General features: G+C 42.9%; 1 protein-coding gene across 1 annotated transcript in view; it reads left to right on the top strand.

Moving 5' to 3' along the window:
• The window catches only part of METAP1 (methionyl aminopeptidase 1), a gene marked incomplete in the record, with an annotated part of 1416310 nt that overhangs the window by 467784 nt on the left and 929770 nt on the right, over nucleotides 1–18756 (top strand). Inside the window, 1 exon segment of the mRNA XM_044061024.1 lies at nucleotides 2661–2721. Within this exon segment, the coding sequence (XP_043916959.1) occupies nucleotides 2661–2721 (61 nt within the window).

An 18756-nucleotide genomic window follows, 5' to 3' on the forward strand; every position in this document is an offset into this window, starting at 1 on the left:
ACAAACAAGCATGGAAAGTGGATGCTCTTTTGTTAAGCTGGAAAACCCTGAAAGTTTATGCATTCCCACCTCTGCCTCTCCTTTCAAAGGTACTCCTAAAAGCCAGACAAGAGAAACCACAGATGATCCTGATTGCTCCAGACTGGCCACGCCAGCACTGGTACCCTAACTTACGGAACCTTGCTCAAGGCCCACCATGGATTTTGCCTCAAATTCCACACCTTCTGACTCAACAAAACAATGAGATCCTGCACGGGCAGCTCAAAACCCTAAACCTGGCTGCATGGCAGATTCATTAGTCAAGCAGGCAACACCTCTCTCTATAGCGGTTATGGATGTCATTTTGGAGGCCAGGAGGCCTAGCACAAGTAAAGCATACTCAAAAAATGGAAGAGATTATGCGCCTGGAAACAGACTCAAAGCCTTGACCCTCTTGTTCCAAATATTCCTCAGATTTTACAATACTTAACTGAGATGCTGGACAGAGGCCTATCCTTCTCATCAATTAAGATCCACGCCTCTGCCATTTCAGCACATTACAACACGAATCCTCCTTTATTCTCTCATCCCTTGCTAAAGCAGTACCTCAGAGGGGCTAAAAACATAAGACCGCCCCGGAGAGCACCAACACCAACTTGGGACATCCATTTCATTTTGGAAAAGCTAACCCTGCCACCTTTTGAGCCAGCCAATACAGCCGATCTAAAATTTTTATCATGGAAAACAGCTCTGCTCCTAGCAGTAACGTCAGCACGAAGAATCTCAGAGCTACAGGCATTAATGGCAGTGGAACCTTTTATAATTTTTCATCAGTACAGGGTTTCTCTAAGGACAAAACCCCTACCTTTATGCCAAAGGTGGTATCTAGTGTGGCTCTTAACCAAACCATCCATTTGCCAACCTTTTATCCAAACCCCCAGAATAAAGGGGAGAAACTTCTGCATTCTTTGGACATACACAGGCAGCTACGCTTCTACTTGGACAAAACAAAAGCTTTCAGGAAAACTGAGCAATTGTGTTTGTAGCATATGCTGCAGGATCACAGGGCAAGGCTATCTCAAAGCAGACTATATCCAAATGGATAGGACACTGTATTCGATACTGCTACACTCAGCATGGAAAATCAGTCCCAAAACACATTAGGCCACATTCCACCAGGGCTACAGCCACTTCAACGGCCTTTCTCAGAGAAGTACCTACCAAGGAAATTTTGCAGGCTGCAACGGAGTACAGTGCACACCTTTACCAAGCATTACCACCTGCCTCTTTACTCTAAATCCAGAGCAGGATTTGCCACTGCAGTTCTGCAGGGCCTCATAGCCAATCCTAACTCCTTATAGACCAGCCACCAACCTTAGCTTTGGGATTCTACCCAAGTGTGATGACTGCAGCAGTGTAACACGATGAACATAGTACAGTTTTGTACCTACCATAAATGTAGATGTTAGAGTGTTCACACTGCTGCAGTCCTGGTTACCCGCCCTCCATCCCCTCTGAACTAGTTGGCCTTATCTATACCTTTCTATCCTCTACAACCTTTGTGGTGTATTTGCTTGCAACTGAAGGTATTGTGGTTATTTTATATGTATAACTGTTATTAGCAATATGTATTGCCTACCTACTTGGGGGCACCTGACATCTGGGGCAAGAAAAACTGAAGAAAATGGCGTCGGATGCATCTTGTTTGTATACCCCTGGCGCACTGACATCAGGGAAGAGGCGACAGCAACCAACGCCGGACCAAGACTTTGGAACTCTGGCCGACTGATGACTGCAGCAATGTGAACACTTGAACATCTACATTTATGGTAGGTACAAATCTGTACTTTATTACACTTGCTTCATACGTAGAAGGTTCTGGGTTCAATTCCTAGTGGAAGCTGTTCGTTTACCTTTCATTATTTTTACTGATTTACAATTTTATTTGTTTATCTTTTATTAGCACATTTACTTGGGTAATAGAATGCTATATTTAATTATATTAAATGGATTGATTTATTATATTGTTGAAATTTTTTTTACATATCCATGATATATAATATATTTTTGAAGTTGAATACTGTTGCTATCTGACTTTGTTTTAGGACATACTGTTGCTTTAAACTTTTTAAGTCCGTTTCAGGATATGATGTCATCCTTACAGGGTTTAAAACAAACTGGGCTGTTTTAAAGTTTGTATCTGATGAAGTCTCTGTAATTTTGGAATATTGAGACGAAAGCGCTTATATATTTTATTGTTTATTAAATAAAAAAAAGTGCTTGGTGGTTTTAAGAAGTGGTCTGCTTCCTCTACACTCATTTTTGTGATCTTAACCATTATGCCAACCTCCGTTTAAATGTGCTAATGCCTACCTTCAGGAAATCCATGTATGATGTGGCACATATTCCTTCTTGAAGCTAGTCTGAATAAAACCTCATGGCTGCTAGAAATGTATTCACAGGATCCTAATGGTAGAATTTTTCTGACCGTGTTTAGTGAATTATGAGCAGTGGCTGTCACCATTGTTACTGAGCGTTTTCACTGTTTTAGCAAAATAATTTTAAAAATAAAGATCTGCTTAAGAGGTATTACAAATAATTTTGCTTTTTAAGATGAGTATTAACTTGCTAGGGTATTTTTTTGTTTGTTTTTGCTGACTGTTAAATCTTTCTGTTCATAGACACCAAAGAGGCCTGTACCAGGTTATATCCAGAAACCAGACTATGCAGATCATCCATTAGGTAAATTCTTAAAAGCTTTTTCACCAATTTAAACTCTAGGTATAGTATGAAAATTACATTGAAATTGTGTAAACGTACTGTTTGAATGCATAGTTGTGGGTGTAAGTGAATGCGCAAAGTAATTTTATTCAGATTCATGTTTGTGTAGTGGTAATCCTTGGCCTTAGATGGAGCCTAATCTTTTGAGATTGGTTAGTTAAGCATGCTGTTTTCAGAAATCTTGTCCCCTTCTGTCATTATTGTTATCAAACACATTTTAGAGGCAATTTACCCTGGAGATTGGTACAACTCAGGACCTCTTTTGAGTTGCTGTGCTTTGAAGAGTGGTTTGAAAGTAGCACAGACCTCTGTCTGGCACACATTGTGACATTGCTTTCCAAACAAGGATGACATACCCAGGCTTTTTGCTGCCTAGTTATTTTCTGTGACTTGCACAGTTCAGATTTATAGCTTGATGTTCATTGTAAAAACGTTTTCCATGTTTACCTAAAAATGACGAAACCGGTCTGCTCTTTTGGGCAAATAGATACAGCCCTGACAGTGTCTCAGATGACTGTTTCAGTTGGAGGATTGGGTATTAGAGGAGCTGACCAGTAAGAGGGTGGTAGTGAATGTCTGATGCTAGCTCATCCATTATGGGGGAAGGGAGTTTATTTGGTCGTAATGTTGTAGGTGTGCTATCTGGAGCAAGGCACAGGATTGCACCTGAACACAGCATGGTCCAAGTATGCATTTACCCGTCAAAGCTAAACTGGGGAGGGTGTCTGGAAACGTGTCCTCTTGGGACACAATGTAATCAACCACTACAGTGTGATTACAGCAAGGAATGGAGGGATTTTTGTTGCAGAGTAAAACAACCTGACTCATCTAAGGACAGTGACACTTTGGCAGCCAGCTTTCACTTCCACTGACAGCAGTTATGTTAAGGACTCCATAGGGCAAATTTCCTTGAGAGAGGTGTCCCCTCATAGGGTGATGTGGATGTGATGGTCTGTCAAAAGGAACAGGTTATTGTATGCTTGCTGTCTGGGCTTGAGTTTTCAGACTTTGTCTAAGCAAGATAGTATTCTTTGTGTTTTTTGATCAATCAGACCCAGTGATTTGGGCCTGTACAGGCTCTACCTGGAAAGCCGCACCGCATGAAGCATTTACCATAAATGCCAGTGCTTCTTACCACTGTCTGCAGGAGACTGACATAAGCTGGATTAATACATAAACCCTTTGAATATGGGTGGATGTTGTAGTTGTCTTTTGCACTGAGGGTCCATCTATTTTGATTTTGCATTCTTTTGAGACTAACTGGGAAAAGTTAGGTAATTGGGGGATTGATGTTTATCAGAACTTCTGCCTGCAGAGTCCACTAAAAAGGGCAGGCTGCCCTGCAAGTAAGGGGTTTGAGCTCACACCTGTTACCAGCTAGCACCAAGGAGAGGAGTGCTGTAGACAAGCTTGTCTTTGTGCAGTCCTTTGTGCCTACAAAGGCTTGATCATGTTTGAGCATCTGGAGTATTGGATGCTTGGCCAGCTCATAGGGATTGATTCTTCAGGTTGTTCAGTAAAGGCTTTAGTATTTGCACTATTGAGGAATCTACTTCAGTACCTCCTCTTTAAGTCATTTGGGGCATGCTGTTTATGATAGAGGAGCCTCATGTGAATTTTCATGCACCACTTTGGATCACAGGATTGGCCCAAATGCTTTGAGTTCTCATGCCCCCCCTGCTGACGTGGGATTGTATGCATATCATTGATATTAGTGCCTTACCTTGCTACATGCTTATGAACTGGCACCACATACTCTACTTGCTTCTGTCTTGGAGCAGGTTCCCCCTTGCCATGTGCTATTCAGCCAGTATTTTAAGTGAACTCTGGCAACTCCTTTTTTGGTATTGGGGTGAAGTATTTCTCCCTTCCTAAGTTTTATGGGAAGATGTTTAAGGATTCTAACATCATTGTTTGTTTGACAAGGATACTGAGACATCTGTAGGTTGCTTTTTTATGATGACTCTCAAGATTACTGTTCCAAGGTTATTGCCCCATAAAAAAATCTGATGCATTGGACATGTTAGGTAAGAAGATTCTCCTATTTTCCAGTTTTGGAGATGTGCCCTTTTAATTACCTTTCCAGGTTTGTTTTGATTAGTGGGTTAAGTTTTGTAAAAACTAGTAAACTGAATCCAGTATTAAGGAGGCACTAGCAGGAAGCTGTTAGCTTTCTTGTAGTGGACTTTCTATTGTATTTTTGATTGAGGTGATGTATGATTGGGCAGTGGCTTCAATATTGTCTGTGTACAGTGAAATACCTTAGCCTGCCTTTCTTTTAAGGATGCCCACAAGCCTCCCTTTCTGGATGTCCTTTTTGGTCATTCTCCCATGACTTTTTCTAGGACCTCCAAAAGCAGGAGCAGGAATGTTCCACAATGAAGGGTTATTTGTAATGCCTTCAGGCACCCTTTTCTTCTGGGTCAGGCTGATTTTGTTGGAAGGCCACCACAGAATGGAAGGGCCTCAAAGGTCAGGCACTCTGCTGTTGACTTCTGGAAAAAATATTCTGCTTGCATGAGATTCTCAGATTATAAAATCTGACTCAGGCCATTCCAAAGTCTTCAGCCCTAGAGCTCCACTTCCCCTGCCCATAATACCCTGTTGTCCTTTTTTCTTTTCAGATCTCATTTGTGTGTGTATTGTGGTTCTATGAGCTTTGCTCTGCTGTATCCTTTCTGATATTTGTAATCTTGTATTTTGGGTTTTTAGTTCATGTTGTGCTTTGTTCTTTAGATAGCTGTAGGTGTTGGGTTAGTGAGTGTTTGGTGTTAGAGAAGATTTCTTTTTCTGTGAATGGACTCTGTCCTGATCTTTCTTTGTTTCGATTCTATAAGCGAAAAAAATGTGTGATTGTGTGTGTGTGCGTGCGTGTACACAGTATGCCTGCTGTATCTGCGAGTAATTGGTTCCAGAGCCTGCCCGTGGATACCTGAAACCACAGGCAGTAGCAAACCATTTACAGAGACCCTTATTGCATATAGTGCCCATATATCACTCCTGCTAGTTTGGTTCAAAGCCTTTTGGGTATTGTACTATAAAGCCAGCTTTATATCTTTTACTTGACAACATGAGAAGCTACAAATGAGACTACAGTTCAAAATACCACAACAGCACTCCATATGTGTCTGACTTTTATTCCCAGCTAAATGGCCCTTTTATCAGCTCAAATTGTCATTTTACTTTTGCTCTGTGAAATATGCTAAGCCATGACTTATGCTAATGGTTATTGTACAGCCTGTTTTTTTCTCTGAAAACACGCTTTAAGGTTGACTTCAGTGAAGCAAAACAGGTTTAGGGCATGCTGTTAATGCCAACTTTCTACTTTTACATTTAAACATGCAATGCATCTTGGATGTACCATATTATATCTACTCATCCAACTATATGTGCATGACTCAGTTTGAGTTTAAAGTTACCACTTCTATCAAAGACTAAAGACTTGTTTGTCTTTTCGGCTTTTCCCGGTTAGGGGCCGCCACAGCGGAACTCCGGTCTGCTAATGATTGGCAGTAGATTTTGATGGTGCCGAGTTGCCAGCCCGATGCCCAACCTTTAGCAAAGGCACGCCCATTCACGGATGTCTTTCGGAGGCCACTCGACCACGGGGAGGACATGCAGACTCCACACAGAAGGCACTCCAGCTGAGAATCTAACAGAAGAACCTCTTGCTGTGAGGCAACAACGCTATTGCTGTATCCCCGCGGTATATAACTGCCATCAAAGACTATCACAAGGATTTCTTTACTGATATTTGGAAACTCAGATGGTTACACCTGCTACTACTGCTACAACTGTAATGCTGCTGTCTGTCATTGGAGGACAGCGAAATCAAGTAGTTCTATCTGTCATTGGAGGACAGTGAAATATTTAAAAAAAAAAAAAATTAAAAGATAATTGCATTTGAATACAGTATTTTGATATTGCCAAGCATATATAGACGATGATGCTGATGGCTAGGGATTAAACATTGTTACAGGAAGCTGTCGATTCTGCCTTTTCAACTCATCGCACTAATTTTACAGAGGCTCCAAGGCTTTCTTTATTTTATGGGTAACTTTAATGGTGCATTCCATCATCAGATTGCAATCCATTATCTGTTCCCTTAAAGTCTGGGCCATTGGAAACACTGCAGCAAAATTTTCAAGTGTCCACACTGCTGGTTCTTGTTCAGTTTCTTCTTCATTGTCATCTTCTACTTCTGTAGAAGATTTAATGAGGTTTTCTAACTCTGTGTTTGTCAGCATCTCATGTTGTTTTTCAAGATGTTCGTTCACCTCTTCTGTCATGTCAACAAATCCCACGCTACCTATTTGTCTTGCTGTTTTAATTATGTTGGTTACCTCTGAGTAGATTTTGGGGAAGCCTTGGAAATCATGGGTAGCATCACTCCGCAAATTTTTCCAGCATGCTCTCTTACCATTTCTGGTTTTAATGCACTCATTGCTCCCTTAATGAAGACAATCGCATCAATTGTGAATGATTTCCAGTGGTCTATAACTTCAACATCAGAAGAGGCATCAGTTTTTGTCCAAATCATATCGAATACCTGCCGAGCATGAGGCATTGAATCATCTAATGATACCCTGTTTGGCTGAAGCAATGAGGTTGTGTTTGGTGGTAAGAATAGCACTTGGATGTTTTTATCTTCAGTACTGATTGAGGGTGGCAAGGCACGTTATCTGTAATTAATCACAATTTAAATCGTAGCTGTTTCTTCTCTAAGTATTTCTTTACTTCGGGAATAAAGCATTGTTGACACCATTCTGTGAATAACATGGCTGTGACCCACACCTTGGAATTGTGTTGCCAAAAGATGGGCATATATTTTTTTATTTTGTTTTTGAGCATGTGGATTCTTTGTTGTGTAAACAACATCAGGTTTGATCATATGACCTGCCTTGTTGCCACACAGTACCAGTGTTAATCTGTCCTTGTATGTCTTAAAGCCTGGTACTTGTTTCGCAGTTTTGTGGATGTAGGTCCTCTCGGGCATCTTCTTCCAAAAGTGGGTGGTTTCATCACAATTAAAAACTTGCATGTTTTTAAACCTAATTTTGAATTTGTGCAACCAACCTTTGCTGTAAATGGCATAGTTCCTTCCTCTTCCATTTCGTCTTATGGCCGCATGTCTTCGTATAAGCTCTGCCTTTTGCTGTAACGCGTTACCATCAAAAGGCACCTTTTTTCTAATCATGCTTTCAACCCACAGATTCAAAGCTTTTTCTGCCCTGAGTAGCATCTTGTCACGCACTGTACTAGCAACTTTTGCAGATTGGAGTGCAACAGAAAGACTTGCACAAATTTTATCTTTGTTCTTCAACCTTTCGCATATTTAAGATTAATTTTTTCCGTACAACTTTAATATCTCCCCAAAATGTTTTTTTTTTCTATTTCGATCAAGTTTACGATTTTCACTTTTTTACTAATGGTTAGCACTTCATGTCTTCACTTGGTTTTAGAAGCCATTTACTTGCACAAACAAACAGTAGTGGAGGGTGTAGCAACAATTCAAACAAAAGTAAATTATGCATGTGCAAGTTCATGAGTCTCGCAATTTAAGTGCGTTTCAACAAGCTTTCAAGCCCATGCATATACAGGTTTCAAGGCCACTTCTCTCACTATTTCGAACCACAGATAACTGAAACCGTGGTTGCCAAATCTGTGGATACAGTGGGCATACTGTATATCGGTGTGTATACACAAATATATATTTTTATCTATATATTTATTTATTTATAGATGTGTATGGTGTTGGCTCAATTGGCTCACCAACAGAATACACACACCATCAAAATAACTCCACCGGTAGACCCGTCACCAGTGGAGTACCACAGGGGTCTGTGCTGGACCTCTTACTGTTTGGCATCTATTTCTCAGAAGTCCAGGTCAAAGTAGACTGCCTTTGGTTCACCAGCTTTGCTGATAATTGCTAACTGGGAGCAATCATTGAGTCTCCCAATGATGTCAAGATATTACAAGAAGAGCTAACACAAACAAATGATTGGTGCCAAAGCCATGGTCTAAAACTAAATGCAAAAGAATGCATGATTATTCCCTTTGACAAAATGGAATTCCCTTCAAATTGCAACATTGACAGCACCCCCATGAGTTCCTACCCAGTGGTGGGAGACTTGGGAACACAGATTGAAAATCTGAACTTTTTCTTTACCACTTTGGAAACTTGGTGGTCAGCCTTCTACGTAGTGCACCTCATAAGCAAGGACATAAAACGTCCCTTGAACTACATGCTAACTCCACTGTACTCTACTCTCATCAGACCACTAATAGAGTATAGTGCACCCTTTTGCATGTACATCACCAGACACCTGCATCAGCTGGAGAGACCTTAGAATTTTCTCACTAAATACAGGGACTCCAAACCATGACCTACATGGACAGGGTGAAAGCCCTTTCACTTCACTCTGTCTTACAGGCTGCTGAGAGGTGACTTATGACTGGTCTATAGGGCAATCTCCAACCCTGTTCTAATGGAAATGCTGCACCTCCGTAAGTAAAATGGCACAAGAATCTCTCACTGAAGGGATCAAAACCTAGCTTGTGATGTTAACACAACGTGCTAGAGAGACAGATATGTCTTCCAGAGACTGCCGCTTCTCTGGAATTGATTTCCTGTTTATGTAAAACAGAGATTCTGACTGACTCTACTCAGATACAACCTAGATAATTGGATGGGTGACTGGAAATTCACCCCTGGTGTGACATCCATGTCAATCATGGATAGGGGTAGTTGGTGTTTATTACAGACCCACTGTGTTCATAAAGCCATTCTGCAAACTATCCAAAAAGAGCAAAGGGTTTACTTAGGATTAACATGGAAAGGCTTGTAAAGGCTCTAGGGCCACTAGCCTAGTAACCTCCTATAAGCCTCTGTGTTATAGGTAGATACCTAAAGATTTTTCTAGTGTTTTTTTTTTGTAGTGTGGTAGATTGGATAGCTAGGTTCTATTACTGTTATGGGGTTAGTTTGTATTAGGCACAACCCATTACACATTTTTTTGCATTTACAGATATGGAAAAAGAAAAGTTGGGATTTAAGAAGTAGGGGGCAAGTTGTGCCTGCAAGCCACAAAAAATATGCATGCAGGTTTGTTTATTGCTTGGGATCTGCCCATCTGGAAATGGACTGTTCAGTCCCAGCTGCTTTCGGATCCGGAACAGTCAGCGAGTATTGGGCTAAGCTTGTATAAAAATGGATGCACCTGTCTTCTGCAGCTTCATCTTCCCCTTATCCCAGGAAGCAGCTTGAGAAGAGGGAAAGAGACAGATTCCAACATAAGGACCCAAAATCCCATTTTAAGGAACGGGGGGGACTGCAAATGGGACCACCTCATCTGCCAGCTCCAGCACTGCCTGGTCTGATTCTGTTCAGACCCGAGCACCTGTGCTGCTAATGTTGGAGACACCCAAGTCTCCCTCAGCATTCCACGTCACTTACAACCAAACGGCTGTTCATCTTCGGGAAGTAGTTTGCATACACCATTCTTGCCCATTATTCCAGAATCTTCACTATCCCCTTCCTGGATTCAAGCTTCCCCTGTTTGGATCCATTCTTCTGATCTGACTCCAGGTATGAAGCATTCCAAGCTACTGTCATGGCTTCTGTTACCTGCGTCAGATCAGTTGCGAGCCTGAAGCTGTCAGACTTAACAGCTGATGCGAACCTTTGTGCAGGCTCGGATACAGTTAGGAATCTTTCCAGCTACTTTACCCAAGATTTATTCTTTTGCTGTGGTTTTCCTCCCTGGTCCTTTTGAGCTGCCATGCTCCCTTTTGATTCCGACAGATTGGCTAATTCAGGTTCTTGTTCTCCTTGGGTTTATTGACTCTGGATTGGATTTTTCAGTGTCTAGTATGCCTCAGGGCTGAGGGTTTGGGGCCATTCTCCAGGATCAGGGTTGACAACCTGAATTTGAGTTGTCCATACCCCTGGGAGATTCAGCACTCAACAGTTTGGATCGAATATCAGCACTGGACTGGAATTTCCTTCAGATGAGGGGAGTGACGGGTCAGGTCGTCTAGCTTCAGTTTTTGATGCTGCACAGAGGATTATATGCTCAGAGAGAGAGAGGCCTTTCAGCAGTAGCATTGGATCCTTTTATTTCCCATAATTCTGTTGGTGGATGTGAACCAGCTGGCTCTGGGACAGCCCGCACCTTCGGGTCCTCTGGTTTCCTTGCATTCAGGGCTTTTTTTCTTTGAGTCTTCTCCAGACTCGTCAGTTGGGAGAACTACAGTAAGAGGAAGCACATGGTTTCCCATGATGAATCTGTCTGTCTGAGGGTACTGACCTTTGATGAAGGGGGGCCCAAATCCCCTCGCAGTGACCTTTCTTTTGGAAATCTTATGGAATTATTGAAACGGCATGAGGATGGATTGCAGATGATCCTTTCCCAGAGGAGTTTGGGTTTCTCATGGCTTTTGGTGCGGGCCCTTCCTGGTCATTGGTGGCCCCCATCAGACACCTTTATAGATCTGGTGTCATGGAGGGCTTGGAGGGAACACCAGATATGTGGGAGGACCAGTCCCCAAAAAAGCTGATAATATTTTGGCCCCCACTTAAGGACAGATTCCATTGGATTAAGGTCTAGCAGTTGACGCAAGTGAGGTTGTGGCTGCCATGAAAAATTCTCCCTGAAGAGAGTTCATTGTTTCATCCAAACAAAAGGGAGTCTTGAATTCTGGACCGCTTGGGAATGCGCCAGTATGCTCCAACAACCTTTGCATAGCATGTGCCTAACTAATTTACACATTTGACAAGACTTCAAGGTCTAGTGTCTTAAGAGTCAAATGTGGTGAAGACCCAGCTGTCCCTAGAGGCGGAGAAGACACTGGAAGCTGTTATAAACAATGCATTCTATCACAAATTTTCCATGAGAATGCTGTCTCATGCTGCTGATGGAAAGTCTCTCGCAGCAGACAGAGGTATTGCAATGTGCCACCATGCCTGGATGCATTTGTTCACTTTTCCAGACTGCTTTAAGGAATCCTTTGTCAGTGCTGCATTCAAGTGTTCTTCCACTGTTTGGCCCAAAGGTAGCGACAGCTAGGAGAAAATTGGAATGTGCTTTTCCCACCCCTCAATGATCCTACTCTGGGAACTGGAAAGGGGACAAGTGCCTCTTTTTTGTAAAGTGCAGCAGCCTTTTAAGTATACTCATGGTGAAGGGTTCCTTCTGCAGTGGGGGGGGGGGGAATGTGACCATAATCGACACACGAATGGTGTCTGGTATGGCCACCACCCCTCTCCTTGCAGCAGGGGGTGACTATAATCGACACCACTTCATGTGGCAAGAGGCAATCCACAGAACCAAGGCTTCTGTGGAGTTTTCACTGGGAGGCCTTTTTAGCACACCTGAAGAGTTGCCTGGCTGCCAAGCTCTGGAAGCAGTTGGGGGTTACTTTGCTGGCCACCCAAAAGCTTGGGTGGCCATCACCACAGACACATGGATGTTGGCTTGTCCAGAGGCTGTACAATCCCCTGTTCATTTACTCGAAAAGAATCCCAAAAAATCTTTTCCAGATGTGCCACCCATCAGAGAAGAGAAGAAGCAGTCTGTAACAACTGCTAGCAAACCAAGTCATCCAGGAGGTCCCACCAGGCTTGCGAGGATTTGAGATGTAGTTCATATTCTTTTTGGTAAAAAGAAGAAAAAGGATTTAAGCACAGTTCTGGATCTCAACAGATTGAATTGAACTACTTTGTCAAACAGGCCAAGTTTCCAGATGGTTATGGTGCAGTCTTTTCTACCTCTCCTGATGGACAGCTGGATGTGTTTGATAGATCTCAAGAATGCCCATCATCACTCAAAGGTAGTGAAGCACTTCAGGAGATTTCTGCACTTATGGCCGGGGGCCATTCTTTACCAATTTTAACCTCTGCCCTTTGGTCTCACCAGAGCTCTTTGGTTGTTCACAAAATGTGTGGCAGCAGGGGCAGCTGGGGACAGGTTCTAGGTTTTTTTCATACCTAGACAGTTGTCTCCTCACAGCTTCCATGAAAGCATCTCTTATCAAGGCTTGAGACTCTTTACGGCAGATCGATTTGTCCTATGGCATTACAGTGAATTAGTACAGTTTGGAACCAGTACAGGTATTGGAATTTATAGGCTGTCATTTAGATATGATTTTTCAGATAGCCGTACTCCTGTTATGCAGACTAACTTCCCTTCACCTGCAGGAGTCTTGCATTCTTTAGGCTCCCAAACATCTGTATGTGGCAGTACTGTGGCTCCTTGGGCATATGGTAGCTTTTGTCTAGTTCTGTAGCAAGGCTCCATACGCGAGTATTACAGTGGACTCTAGCAGTTCATTGGTTTTTATCTCACAAATCCCGTAAACTTTACATTATGAACATCTGTTGTCAACACATTTGGTAGTGGCTGGACTCGCTGCTGGTTGTGGCAGGGTGACCTCTTGTTCTTCCCTATCCTCAGACCACAGTCATGGCAGTTGCTTTCCTTCTGATTTTGAAGGGAAGACTGTCCAGGGGACCTGGTATAGCTTGGAGACCAATCTTCATATCTACATCTTGAAGAAAAGGATTGTCCTCTTAGAACTGCAGGCCTTTCAGGACCTTCTCCCCAAGGGTGTGATTGCTGTCCAAATGGACAGTCCATGGTGGTTTGGTATCTAAACAAGCAAGAAGGGAACTCACTCTTATCCATTGTCAAAAGGCCATCAACGTTTGGCAATGAGTGATGTCCTTCATGTGTTTTCTGATTGCAATCCACATTCTGCTCAAACTGTCCGCCAGGATGTTTGATTTCCCCGGGAACATCATTCTGTCTCAAGTGGTTCCTGAACCCAAAGGCAGTGGCTCAGATCTTCAGTTGCTAACATGAAGAACAGCAGTTTTCATTCCCTGATCCTTCCAGAGAGACAGCCACCAAGATGCTCTTCTGTATGCTTGTTAACCTGGTCTTCTCTACACCTTCACTCCAGCGCCCTGGATGATCAAGTTTCTTCAGAAAGCAGCCCATTGCAGAACAGCAGTTACCATCATTGCCCCATTCTGCACCTGGCAAGTTTGGTTCCCCTTTTTTGTCCTCAACTACATCACCCGTCTTGGATGTTGGATCCACTTTGGGATCCAGTTCCCCTCCTGCAGGCATACCTCTGACCAACCTCCACTCCTTCAAACTAACTGCATGTTCCCCCAGTTCCAGTGATGACCAGGAGTCCCAAGCTATATGACAAGAGTTCTCCATATTCTTTAATAGTCTGAGAAACTTTCCACTAGCAGGGTGTATACTAGTATGTGAAAACATTTCTCCATTTGGGTGTGTTCCAGAGGCTTAGACTTTCTTGGGCACCTTTGGATGCTATCCTGGACTTGTTGGCTGGGCTCTTTCATTAAGGTTTGAGTTATTCCACCATTTAAGTTGAATTGGCTTTGATTTCCAGTTTCCACAGTGGCAAGGATAATGACCTCTGGCAACTCTTAAAATATGTGAAGCCATTCTGAGAGGGCACCTTTTTGTTGCAGCCCCTACTTGAGACCTTGTATCTCTGTGGGATCTTTTTCTGATGTTACATGTACTTGCTGATCCTCCTTTTGAATCTTCAGCTACAGTATCCTTGAAGTTGTCATCATCTAATATCCTTATTCTGGTGGCAGTTACTTGCGCCAGAAAGTTATCTGAACTTTAAGCACTGTCCTGCATTCTTCCTTACTTTTTTTTTCTGAAGGACAGAGTTACTGTCAGGATAGATGCATTCTTTTTGCCCAAGGTCACTTTGAAATGTAATTTGAACCATTCAGTTCACTTGTCAGTCTTATTTCCCAATTTCAATATAACAGAGAATATTTGCTTTGCTGTTTGGATGCGCATAGACAACTCAAGTTTTATTTGAACAGGGCTATAAATTTTAGAAACTGACCAACCATTTGTTTCGTTTTCTAAGTTGAGACATGGAAAGCCTGTTTCCAAAGTGACCCTATCCAAATGTCTGTCCAACTGTATTACCTTTGTGTACTCTTTGAAGGAATTATTTTTACCTGCTAAGCCAAGAGCTTATTAGACTAGAGCAGTGGCTATGTCGACTGGCTTTCTCCCAGGCCTCTTGCAATGATATTTTTATTGCAGCTACTTGGTTTAGCAGTCATAGTTTTTTTCCCATTACAAATTGGATGCTCAGTCTATGTTGCATGCTTTATTTGGTTCCACCATTTGCAGAATGTTCTCTCCTGAGGCCTCTTTGGGGTTTTCTGTGGACTCTATCTCACAGGTTGAAGCCAAGACTGAAAGAACGTCTGATATGAAAGTTACATACTTGCATAATGAGAGATCTGTGTGGTCTTCTGTCTGATTCAACTACCCTCCCTTCGACCCCCCCCCCTTCAAATTGTCATGGTTAACTGTGTGCTCCCGATTGATTTGGCGGCTTGGTTTGTTACCCACCCTGTACAGGTCCTCCCTTTTTTACACATTTCCTTGCTTTTCAATATGCTGTTTAGATCTGATGTTAGTTTGTGGGTGGTGGTGTCAGGGGCAAACTTGATATGAAAAAAGCAGCGTATTATGGGTAGTGAAGGTGGGGCTTAATGACTGAAGACTCTGGAATGGCTGGTGTTGGATCCGATAACCCACAGGATGAAATGAATGGAAGAAGACAGCACAGATCTATTGATTATCATGTTTCACTTTTGCAGTCCTGACGTGGGATTTCCCACTGTGCAAGTCCTTGGCCTGCCTGACTACCAAAAACTCTTTCCCTCCTCCAGGAGCTGGCAGCTGCCCTATCTGATGTCACTGTATTTGGGTGTAAAGGGAGTTGGCTGACGCCATGACCTCAGTTCTTTCTTGCTATCTGAGCCTGAAGCAGTGTGCCAGTCAGTCTGCACCAGAGAAGGAATGCACCTAAATGCTAAGTAACCTTTAATGTGCCTTTTGATGTCTGAGAAAGTTAATAACTTTTTCTGCTGTGGCAAGCAGATAACCACACTGAGATTTTCACTCTTTTTATGCAACTTGTTTGGGGCCAGAACACATCATCCTCAACTGCTGTTTTTTCTGTTCACTGTAATAGCAGATTTATAAAGCATAGGGCCAAGATTCTAGTTAAACATCTTAGTACACAAATGGCCTGAAGATTCACTATGTTGTCCCCTGGTCAAGCTGAAGTAGATCTCCCTAGGAGGGAAAAGAAGTGCTCCAGGTTTAGGGCCTTGGATGTTTCTTGCCCTTGGCCAGTCCTCCTAGTCTTGTCATGGTCAAAGAAGGTGAGGTGCCTTCGCAGCTGCCTTCATGACTGAGGTTGTGATATAAGCCTCTATAGAGACCTGTGTGGAGTAGATGTTCATCTCACATTGCTGCAGTCATAACCTGTGGGTAGTCCGCTGTCCTCGGTCGGCCAGAATACCAAAGTGTTAGGCTGGCGTCGGTCATGGTCGCTCAGATCTGACATCAGTACGCCATGGTATTAAAGCGCATGACCGACGTCATATCCTCAGTCTTTCTTGCCGCATGGTCCGAAGCAGAAGCAGCGTTTGCAAGTGCCGTTCGGCGTTCTGAAATTTTCGTATTCTGAGTTTCAGACCGAAAACCAAGTTGGGCTAAGTACCCCGTTGGGGAATATTTTTGTTTTTTCTTGCCTCAATTAATTCCGGATGTCAGGCAATCATTTCCTCAATGTCAGGATACAGTCCCTGCATCTGACAGCCTGGCATATTCTGTTCTAGAACCTGGAGGGTCACAGCTTCCTCAACAAGTTTTGAATGTCATTTTGGAGGCCAGAAGGCCTAGTACCAGGAAAGTTTATGCTGATAAATGGAGGAGATATTTTATTTGGAGCAAAGCAAAGAGCTTTGATGTTTCAAGGCCTAATTTGAGTGTTTCACTTCAATATCTTACAGAATTATTAGACAAGGGTTTGTCTTTCTCCTCTGTAAAAGTTCATGCTGCAGCCATTTCTGCTCACTATGACTGTGACCCACCATTATTCTCTCATCCTTTGTTTAAACAATTCCTTAGAGGGGCAAAGAACATAAGACCCACGCGTAGAGCTCCTACTCCTTCCTGGGATCTCAATTTTGTGTTGGAAAAACTCACTTTACCTCCTTTTGAACCTGCAGCTACATCTGAGTTGAAGTTTTTGTCTTGGAAGACTGCTTTTTTGTTGGCCATTACGTCTGCTAGAAGGGTATCTGAATTACAGGCTCTAATGGCAGTTGAACCCTTCCTGATTTTTCATAAGGATAGGGTATCTCTGCGTACTAACCCTACTTTTATGCCTAAAGTGGTTTCAAATGTGGCCTTGAACCAATCTATTCATTTGCCTACTTTTTATGCTGATCCCCAAAATAAAGGGGAGAAAATTTTGCACACTTTGGATATTCACAGGCAGTTGCGTTATTATTTGAGCAGGACTAAAGGGTTCAGACAGTCTCAACAGTTATTTGTTTCTATTGCTTTGGGCTCTCAGGGGAAACCTGTTTCAAAACAAACTATTTCTAAGTGGATTGGCCATTGTATTGCTTTTTGTTATTCTCATCATGGTAAGGAGATTCCGGCTGGAATCAGACCTCATTCCACTAGGGCTACTGCCACTTCTACTGCTTTTTAAGCGGTGTAGCTACTAAAGATATTTTGGAAGCAGCTACTTGGAGTTCAGTGCACACTTTTTCTAAACATTACCATCTCCCTCTTTATTCCAAATCTAGGGCTGGGTTTGCCACTACAGTTTTACAGGGCATGTTAGTAGCTCCCAATGCTTTATGATTTTGCCAACCTCCCTTTACCTTTGCTTTGGGATTCTACCCACAGGTTATGACTGCAGCAATGTGAGATGAAGAACATAGTACAGTTTTGTACCTACCATAAATGTAGATGTTCGAAGATCCACATTGCTGCAGTCCAATTTACCCTCCCTCCTTCCCCTCTGTAGTTTGGAGTGGTTGTGTGGTTTGGGTTGTAAATATTGTTTGTACATGGGTTTTGGAGGTTTTTCTGTTTTTGGCTATGGCCTTTCTTTTTAGGGCCTTCTGACATCTGGGGCAAGAAAGACTGAGGATATGACGTCGGTCATGCGCTTTAATACCATGGCGTACTGATGTCAGATCTGAGTGACCATGACCGACGCCAGCCTAACACTTTGGTATTCGGGCCGACCGAGGACAGCGGACTACCCACAGGTTATGACTGCAGCAATGTGGATCTTCGAACATCTACATTTATGGTAGGTACAAAACTGTACTTTTTATTCATTTGGGTCCATCCTTTTCCTTTAAAGCCAAAGGAATCAGTTTATGGGTTGGGTCTGGGACTGCTACATAGGCTTCCTCTTCTGATGAGCATTTAAAGTTGGACTGCTCTTTGCATCGTCAAGAGATTACTTTGGCTTACCTGTCACCATAGTCATTTGTCCATCAGGGTGCAGAGGTCTGCCTTGGACCAAAACAGAAGGCTGCTCACAAACTATTCTCTGCCTCTGTCAGCCTAGACCTACCAACAAGACCTTGTGAGGTTGGTTTAGGATTTGATCTCCTTGGTTAGATACAAATGCCCCCCCCCCCCCCCGAGTCCTCCCCAGGTAAAAGATAAAGGGATATCGGTCCAGAATAATTTTCTGATTCTTTGGACCTGGATTCTTCCAGATCAAATTCATCATCCATCTTTGAGGAGGGTGCATCCATTGCTTCCTATGCGGATTCTTACTCTGAGGAGAACACTGTCTCAGTTGCAGACACAGACGCTCTTACTTCTTTGGGGAAACTTTGCATACTTTGAGGGAGCACTTCAGATGGGAAGTTCAGGACTACCCCCAATCCATGAAGAGGATTAATTCTTAATCCCCCTGAGTACAAGCCCTATGCCATACCCCACCCCCGATCTTAGAGGTGGTAAGCAATGTTTTCCTGGATACTTGTTGGCAACTAGGCTGCCTGCCCCCTGCTCCTCGAAAACCTGACAGATTTTACAGGGTTCTGGATTCTGACAAACCCTTTTTTAAGAACCCTGTGGCAGACCCTGA

This window comes from Protopterus annectens, chromosome 2.part0 (genome assembly GCF_019279795.1).
Source record: "Protopterus annectens isolate FY-2018-M chromosome 2.part0, PAN1.0, whole genome shotgun sequence".
NCBI lineage: Eukaryota > Metazoa > Chordata > Ceratodontiformes > Protopteridae > Protopterus > Protopterus annectens.